The sequence below is a fragment of the Phoenix dactylifera genome, chromosome 5 (genome assembly GCF_051530095.1).
Source record: "Phoenix dactylifera cultivar Ajwa chromosome 5, Ajwa_hap1_PhDact_Kaust_v1.1, whole genome shotgun sequence".
Lineage (NCBI taxonomy): Eukaryota > Viridiplantae > Streptophyta > Magnoliopsida > Arecales > Arecaceae > Phoenix > Phoenix dactylifera.
Window position 1 is genome coordinate 28,802,449 of NC_143194.1, and position 9,680 is coordinate 28,812,128.

At 39.1% G+C, this 9,680-nt stretch overlaps 1 protein-coding gene and 1 pseudogene across 1 annotated transcript; one reads left to right on the forward strand and one right to left on the reverse strand.

Moving 5' to 3' along the window:
• Positions 1–1,278: 1,278 nt before the first annotated feature.
• Positions 1,279–6,148, reverse strand: LOC103703332 (uncharacterized). The gene is made up of 2 exons (XM_008786148.6): positions 5,619–6,148; positions 1,279–2,117 (listed from the first exon to the last, which is right to left on the reverse strand). Exons 1-2 carry the CDS (start codon positions 5,899–5,901, stop codon positions 1,735–1,737), a joined length of 666 nt encoding a protein of 221 aa, XP_008784370.3. The 5' UTR covers positions 5,902–6,148; the 3' UTR covers positions 1,279–1,734.
• Positions 6,149–7,606: 1,458 nt separating this feature from the next.
• LOC103703418 (membrane protein PM19L-like) lies at positions 7,607–8,711 on the forward strand (annotated as a pseudogene).
• The last annotated feature ends 969 nt before the right edge of the window (positions 8,712–9,680 follow it).

The window sequence follows — 9,680 nt, forward strand, 5'->3', positions numbered from 1 at the left end:
TCAAGTTGTTGACGACAGTCTAACCACGGAAGCAAAATACGGTATTACTTTCTCGAATCGTGCTCGCCTTAAATTCGTTTTCAATTGGTTTTCCAATCGCTTTCCCAAGAAACCCCGCTGCGGTGGGAGACTCATTTGTTTTTTTCCCCTTTCGTTGGAAGCCGAGGAAGTAAGAAACTTCCCCCACGCATCTCCTCGTATCTATCGTTAACGTAGAGATAAAAGGTTGGGTGGTCACTCGATCTACAAACACTCATTAATTAATACAAGTGCAGAAAGTCTCTTCCCCGTTACTTGCGAAAACGCACGTTCACTTGGCGCACATTTATGCCCCCGTCGCTTTTTATTCCAACTCGTCGCCCATTTATGCCCTCTCATGGCCCTCTTTCTACGGAACTAAATCAAAGGATGCAAATTAGCTGGCCTAGCTTGAAAGCTATGTACCAACCACACATCTACCCTGGTTGCAAATGAGCTGAGCTGCTCGGAGTCAACTGATATTCAAACTCTACTTGCCTCAATTATTACAATAACCAAGTCAAACTCGAGTAGCTCAAACAATTTTTCAAATTAAATTGCAATAGCAAAATACTTGATTTGAATGCTCACGAGTCTATTCTAATATATATATATATATACTATTAATTTAATATTTTAAAAATATAATATAATATTATATTATTTTTTAATTATTTTTTTTAAATTATGATCAAGACTCGAATTCGAGCTTGAGCAAAGCTTGCTTAATATTCAAGTTGATCAAAAGTATTACTTCTTTTTTTTTCTTTTTTTTTTTTTTTTTGCATTAGGCCAAGTTCGAGCTTGGATAGTAAAGCACGATGGATCTTGAATCAAATTTCGAGTATGAGTATTTTGAATCGAATCGAACCTCCATCTCTCGACTCGACTAGGCTCGATTGCACCTCCACCGTCCACTCGTAAGATGCTGAAAGATATGTACGTTTGTGTCTTGGTGCCATCTCTTCCATGCAGCTAAGAAATCTACCGATCACCATTACCAAAGAAATCTTTACGTAACATCCAGGAATAAAAAAGGGGAAAAAAAGGAAATAGTCATGTTTGTTAAACAAGAGGATAAAGAGAATCTAAAACACAAATAATTCTGAATCACGTTTAAGAAATTCAGAAAATTATCTAGTAAGTTGCAACAAGGTAACACAAATTGTCAGCTATATACCAAGTGAATCAGCTAAGTAAGAAAATCAAATATTTGTGCTTTTTAAGCACAACCATCGCAGCAGTTGAACAAGCAGGGTCTAATAAGAGGAGCAACACAATATTGCAGGTATTTTTCATAGTTAGGACTCAAGTTCGTAATAAATTTTGGGCCCACATAAATTCTTGTAGGAATCAGAAAATATAAAACAACACAAAAGAGAATGCACTCTAAAAGAGGGCAGACTACTGTTTACACACATTAGAACCTAAAAAACACCACATCAATAGGTAATCCATTGAAGGCTAGTTTAGAACTATTTTTGTATAGAACCTCGCTGTACCCATTTTTGACACCCTACCCATACATGTTGATTACTCGATCAGAACTACCGTGATGTTTATCTAAGAACAAACAACCAGACCATGCATTATTTTTGTGCGACTGCTTTTGTGGCCCATCAAAGGATCAAAACATATCCAATTGAAAATGTAAAAGGATTATTCTATCGGACAGATCAAGTTTTCGAGTCGACAGCGAAGCATTTTGCAATGGTCTCAAGGGTTCTTCTTGCTATCGGAATGTGATAGCCTCTGGTCCAGTGACTGCAATTGATTTCGAAGATTCTGGTTGTCCTCCAACAGGCGGTCATATTCAAGAAGAAACCCTTCGGATTGTTTTCTGAGTGCTGTTGTATTGGCTTCTGCTGCCTTAGCCTCCTTGGTCCTTGCCTCTAACTCCAGTTTCAGATGTTTTATCTCTTCATTCAAATTGGTGACCTCTTTGTCTTGCGATTTTAGCTCATCTGAACCCCCACCTTTTGTTTCTTCCAAGGCCCTGTTTTGTTTCATCACAGCCTCCATGTTCTTTCTCAAGCCACGTAGCTCTCTGATATAATGGTGCAGTCGGTCAATTATCAGCGCAAGGAAAAGAGAATATCCTGCAAAATTTCAATTACAGAATATTCAGATCAAGCAGGTAAAGAAAAGAGCAGACAACTTAAACAGAATGGAGAAAACCTGTTGATTTTACAAGTTGTGGATCATCCCATAAAGTAGCACCAACTCATTATTCCTAAATTCACCTTTTTCTAGCTCAAAGGCCTGTGTGACACAACCCTCTAATTGTCTATGACCGTGTGTAGGAGAGATACCTATGAAATATCTCAAGATAATATATTCAATATGCCAAGTGGCTTTTAAGGCACACCTTATTTCCAACAGATTTACCTTCCACAAAGTCCATGTCAACTTTTTATTCTTTAGACCAAATGATTATAGGGCACTTAATTCAACATTAACCTACAAAACATTACCAAAGAATGATATGAGACTGCTCTAAATATTAAATTGTAGAAATTAGTGAATATCTGCATTCCATGCCCGTGAAACTGCAAAGAACAAACTATCGACACTGTAGCAGCTTGAATTCTTGGAAATGAAATATAGTAATCAATAAAAGGACCATTCGTATTAGTTGGACTACATACTAAATGTTCATTGTTTAGTAAAGATTTTTAATGATTCATTTTGGAGATTCACACCATTGTCCATGATACTAAAATTTCCCAGCAACCCAAAATCAAAAGCTTTTAGGTCTCAAACACATATGTCAGGTGGCTTTAGTGACATGATACATTATAATCTAACACCAAAACCTATTGAATTCCTATCCATACAAGTCTTAAGATGCACAGATCATGATCAACAAGGCTGATCTCAATTTTAAATTGCTCAACAGGACCATGGCATTGCACATACCAGCTCTACAAAGCCACCATGCTTATTACATGATAGCTTATCATGTACAGTTAAGTACTCTGTGAGATAGATTTCCATCAGAATGTTTAAAGTCAACAAGTAGACACCAGGCATATGAGATACCACAAATGTCCAACCTACATTCATACATTTAATAGATTACATGCTAAAACATAGAGGTTTCAATTACTAATATCGGAGAAACCTTAACAAGGGAATCCAAATACCAAAAATCAATTTTTGGAGAATAAAGTCTGCCACATGTGCACTGCAACTCTCTCTCTCTCTCTCTCTCTTTCTCTCTCTCTGTGTGTGTGTGTGTGTGTGACACCAGCCATCCTTGCTTCCATCATCCATCATGCTCAATAGTTCTGAAGACATGGCTATATTATTCCCCCCAGAGGAGGGGGGTGGGTGTGGGCGGGCAGCAGCTGGTCTCAAATGGGGGAAGAACGAGGTGTTGTGGGGTGGCTGAAGTTGATATGAGAGGGGGAGAGGAGGGCGGAGGGGGTGGGGAAGGAATAGGACTGACACGGGGGCTTCATCCGTTGTTACACTTACCAAGTGGGTTTCCAAGTCATGGTTCCACAAAAGCACCACACAAGCATGTGGTTCAGTTGAGTGATTTTTTGCATTGCCTAGAATTATTGATAAGTATTAAGACTTATTACAAATAATAAATCAACTAATTACAATTGACTAAATCCCAATAAAACATGACATGAGTAGGATCCAATTTGAGGGACAATAAGTTTCCAACAACCCCTAGGAAAATAACACAAATTAATACAAAACAGAAAATAAATTCAGCCATTTGAATGCTTATATTTCAACTTCATTAGCAAACCACACTAAACCTACACATAACACACTGAAAATTTCTAGGCAATACAACAAACTTGAAAACATTATGTTACACACTTTGACATCGCTAAAATCAAAATTGAGAAAACAAATTTTAAAGCTTCCCTCTCCCTTTTAACAAATTTATTACTTTCACAGGCTTCTAGATCTACATGGATGATTTAAACATTAGATGTATATTTTCCAAGCCTCGAAGGTTGACAATGAGAATATGAGTGATAATTATTTATGTAATCTTTTTATTTCTTAACAAGTACGACTAATTTTCCTCAAAAACAATCATGACTAATTTAAAAGAACATTTGAAAATTTCAGAATAAAAGGAAATGGATATGTTTAAAAAAAAATTCCGATTCATCTTTTTTTTTCTTAAGCAATAAATGTAGACAACAAAGATATATGAATAAGAATCAATTTTTGGAGACTGATGCAAACCCAATCTATAATAGATACACAAAATGCAAAATTGTCACATTACATGTCTATGAGGCTGTTTTATGAGATTTCTTGAAGAGAAGGATCAACTGTTCAAGGTTCCCAAGAGTTTGTGGAAGGTGTATTTTATCGCTTATTCAGGATAGAGATTTTAAGCACCTATGCCACTTTATGATAACTTGATTCTTAGAAAAATTAGGTTCCTACAGCTTCAGCAAAACAGTACGCAAACTTTTTCTGCATTGTTGACCATTAACCCTTCTCTAAATAGCCAATCCTAACCTCATGGGTCTCCTAGATGCCCAACTTAACTAGATTGCTCCTAGTTTAACTCTTAAAGACCTAGCCAAAATGACAGTCCTCATGCACAATGCAAAAGTGTATAAAAGAATCTAAAAAGAAATTGGGCTGCATTTGGTTTACATGTAATCGTAAGTGACAATAACTATTCTAGAATCCAAATCATCAAAATTCCATCGGGAACCATTATTGATCCCCTTCATCATCATAAGGCATTACATTGACCAAAAAAATCAAACGTAAATTTCTTCTTAGTGGCTTACATGTGCTTGATTTGGAACAATGTTGGTAACAGAAAAGAAATAAAGGCAAAAAGAATTTCTCTAATGCCTTCAGGGTCCAACTGCACATAACTCTATTCTTCAATATAAAGGAACCATCAAGAAAACATTGAAGGGCTACATGATCCCAAACATAGTGAAAAGCCTTAATTGGACAAACCAATCATGCATCCATCAATAAAAAAACACAGACGTTCACAACATCCCGTCCATTAAAAAAGAATAATGCATAATAAGTTTCACAAATTAATCATTCTCATAATATCATATAACCAGTCTTGGATAATCCATATTGACTCAACCAGCATGCCTGTACGAGGGGTTAATTCATAAATCTAGGTAGCATCAGGGGAAAAAATGAAAGTAGAATCAAACTGCTCCTGAAAGCTACATTGCCAGTCAGATCGGAGGTTGATATAGCAGATTGATTCTAAGAAATTGCTTACCAACAATACCCATGAATACACAAGCTACAAGAAACCAAAAGGAATTAAAGATAAGCAGCGAAGATCAACTCCCACAGCCTCCTTTTTTTTCTTTTCTCTTCTCTCTCTGAGAGAAAGCACTAGTTCCCGAAGCAGTTTCACAAATCAAGCAATATTACTCCGAACAGCGCACCAGCAATTTAGTATATTGGAGAGTTTCGGCGACAAGAACGAAATCGAATCAGAAACCATAAGAGCAAGAACAGAAATTTTCGATCGAATGAGAGCGAGATCATAAGAGAAGAAGAACGGGCTCCAAGATTCTAAAGGAAGCGAGAGGGAGATTAGATTCGATTAGACAGGATAGAGCGGGTACCCATGAGGGAAGCCTCGAGGAGGTGGCGGCTCATGAGGACCTGATCGGTGGGCGTGAGGGAGCCGATCTCGGTGGAGTGGCTGCGGATCTTGGCTATGCTGTAGACGCTGGAGGCGAGGACGATGAGGAGGGTGGCGGCCACGGTCTTGACCATGACGGGGCCGCGCCCGCGCTTGAGGCGGTCCAGCCCCAGGATGGCCAGCTTCCGCAGCGGCGTCTTGAACAGCAGCACCACCACCACCCCCACCTCCGCCGACAGCAGCGTAAACAACAGCCGGATCATCTTGCTCTCCTCGACCGATCACAGATCGATGGATCGAAACAATGGGAAGGAGGAGGGAGAGCGTTATTGATGATACTATGGGGAAGGAGAATAGCTACAGTAACGAATTTATTTACGGGAGTCAGAGAGAAGAACAGATGGAGGGCGGCAGGAGAAAGCGGAAATATCAGGGCACGGAGGTGGGGCGTGGATCGCCAGGCCTTCCCTTGCCTCTCCTTTTTTTTATTTTCTCCGTCCCTTCCTTACGGGCCCATTTCTGACCTTCGTAACCCAAACCGGGTAATTAATTAAGAAAAAGAAATGATCCATAGGCACAACCTCAATTCATCGGCACGTGTCACGACGAGCCTTCGGGTGCAAGTGAACGGCTCCACTCTCCCAGCGACATGGGCATAGAGCAATGTTTTGTTCCATGGGTTGGGCTCAGGTGTGAAATCTTTGACCAGAATATCGGACTCGATGCGTCACTCGCAGGGCCACAAGCTGTAACCCTTCAGTAATCTACTACTGGAATTTAATGCGAGTTTGTCGATCGATTTATTGCCGAATCTTTGTAATCTACTTGCCAATAGTATTGAACTTCTCCGCAAGGTCTTTCTTATATTAGTTATATAAGGTTTCAGAGTACTTCGGGTTGCTCTTAAAGTGAATGTTTAAAAAGGCACTCGAAACCCGTCTCAATGTTTAATAGAAGGCATATCTAATGGAAGAAATAGGAATCAACCATAAGAATGAACTTATGAAAGCTAAACAAAGGGCTGCAAGCCTTGACCCTTCAAGATATTTGGTCAAGGTTTCTATCATGCAAGACCAAAAATTGAGGAGGTGTGGATGCATGCGATTCTTAGACTTATTTATAAAAATAGAGATTACGTTTACCGGTTTGAAGTAGCTTTTTAGCGGCAAATACGCGAATGGTTTCAAAAATACATCAGCATTTTCTCTTAAATAGATGCACACCTATTTGTGATTATCTGGTTAAAATTGACAAAGTTAAAAGTGGATTCCAAAAAAAAAAAGGGATGAAAATGGAAAAGGAAAAGGACTTACGGTTCGGGAGTTATGCAAGGGTTTGGTGGAAAATTTAATAGAGATAAAGAGGATAAAGCCCATACCAATGAATAATTGAGTACATTAAAGAATTTGGTGCCTACTTAATGATTTTGGATCCATCAGCTCGCAGCAAAGCTCTTGGCAGCTGCCAAGGGACATGTTAAACAAAGCAAAGGAAACAAGAATACAAAGCTACAGATCAAGGGAGATCGCCAGGCAGGAAGTGGATCGGTTATCTACTCATTTTTACGTAACATGGAACACTGATCTGTTTCATTTTGTTCATGGAACAATTGACAAACATAAGGAATGGAGTTGTGCACCACATAATTGTCAAATTTTCCCCAAGTCTACATTCAGTGTTTCAGACATGGCATTAAGAATTCTTGGCATAGTTAAAAGCAAAGAAGATATTGATTTTTCAGCAAGGTTAGCTCCTTTCCTTGACTTGGAAGGTTTGTACCCCTTTGCAGCGCCCACAGACATACAATGCTTCTGAATTTTCAGCAAGCAAAGAGCAAAACCTTGTTCGAAGCTGCATGTATATAAGAAAGAAGTCCCTATCACCTTCCATCCACCTCATCTTCATTCTACTTCAGATACCTCTCATTATCAGAACCAGAACTCAAATGTTAGCACTATGCCACTATCCATGGCTAATGAGCAGTTGAGGCCCATCGTTTCGTATTCCTTAACTTCTGCATGTATGCCATTGTGGCAGCCATCGGAGGCTGGGCCGTCGGCAAAGCCATCGATCGAGGATTCATCATAGGTATGACGCCGGTATCATTTTGATCTGCATTTGGATAACTTGCAGAGAGCCTTAATCGAGATGGCAGTCCACATGTTTGGTGTCTGCCATGTAATAATAATATTGCTCGTGTAGAGCAGGTCCAGAGCTACGACTCCCAGCTCATTTCACACCAATGTTCTTTCCGATCGAGAATGCAGCCACCGGGTTCTTTGTAATGTTTGCATTGATAGCTGGAGTCGTAGGTGCTGCTTCTGCTATTGCTGGCTTTAACCACATTCGCTTTTGGAATTATGACAGCTTGCAGCCTGCCACATCATCTGGTATCATTGCATTGGCACTCACTCTCATTGCAATGGGGTAAGCCTATGACTGCAAAGTTAAATTAACACTATTCATCTCAGTTGCAAAGTTTAAGTCTAAGCCTTAATTTGAAATGGCAGCTTGGCTTGCAAAGAGATTAATTTAGAGGGAAGGAATGTGCGCCTGGCAAGACGGAATATGTTCTTGTTTAGCTTTCAAGGATCTGCTGGATCTTTTATTTCCTTTTGGTTTATGTTCTTGAGAGAGGAGTATCTATGTCTTCTGGTCATAAAGTCAAGAATTGGGACCCTGGGATTTTGCAGAGAACAATGGAGGCTTTTTCGATTATTCTCTCAGCTACACAGCTTGTCTATATTCTTGCTATTCGTGGGGCATCACCTGCTCATCAGGCAATATCAAGGAGATGATCAGCTTGGAGACTTTTAACTTGGCTGAAGAGTTTCCGAGGAAAAAAAGAGAGAAAGAAGAGCAGAACTGGAGAATGGAGTGCACTTTCAGTTGTTTGTTTGATCTTTCTTCTACCATGTTTGTGCTCCTGGAGTGAGATTGCGAGAATCAGAAGGGTTCATCAGCGACGGTGTATTTAGTAAATCCAGAGATATGAGATCGATTGAGATAAATGGATGTTAAACATCATCCCCTTTGAACAACACAAATGAAATATGTCGAAAAATTATAAATGCCAAGGCAATACCATTGTGAAAATTCCTGCATCAAAACTAGCCATAGCTCAACTAGTTTCTATAGAAAATAATAAACAAAATCCCTGCTGCAATAATGTGAAACTATAATCAAAGATCCTATCAACCCCAGTAAGAACCTTCAAAAAATGGTTAGAATACAAGAGTTTGGATTCTCTTAAGTTTGGGCTGCGAACTTGAGAATCAAGTTCAGCAATATTAGCCATCTGTGTTTTGCATGACGGCCGTGATGTAGCAGGGCCTGCAACGAGGATTCAAACTCATAGAGTACAAAGATCAACATGAAGGACTTCTACACATCTGTGACTAGGCTGTGAACAACATGGAATGGTTGTGTTCTCTGCATCAACTAAGGATCTCAAGGCACCATTGTTTGAACCTGATATAGCAGCGTAATACAGAGTCAATAAATATAGGGAAAGGCATTAAAGAGAATTAAGCATCAAGAAAGTACACTAAGGCAAACAAAGACTAATTTTACGAGGGATCAAGAACGGGGACAACCATTGCTCAAACTCACCAAGAAGCTTCTACCAAAGCATGATATGCTCAAAGCTAACATGTCCTTTCCAAGCTCCACATGGATGGAAATGATATGCTCCTGGCAAGCAAAAGCTTCGAGCACATGATGTTTTCCAGCAAATGGACATTATTGAGGACATGTTTCTTCTTCTTTTTTATAATTTTTTTTTTTCCTTTAAAGACAACCAGACATACAGGAACAGGATATCACGTTCAAACAAGCTCTGTATACTCATTTAAAACGTACAGAAGCCAGAATCTAAGTAAACAATGGAGAAAAGCTAACAGGAAAAGTGCATATCTTCAGGAAAACTTAATATGGTACCATGACCGAAATATCTACTAATTCATGAGTAAATTAGAATAAACCTGAATGAAACGGACTTATCAGTTTTAATTTAACAAAAAAAAAAAAGTTTCTAGTACTC

Coding starts and splice junctions, on each gene's coding strand:
- LOC103703332 (XM_008786148.6), bottom strand. CDS start 5,901: ATGATCCGGCTGTTGTTTACGCTGCTGTCGGCGGAGGTGGGGGTGGTG. Junction 2,118..5,618: donor CCTCGAGGCTTCCCTCATGG/GTACCCGCTCTA, acceptor GAAATTTTGCAG/GATATTCTCTTTTCCTTGCG.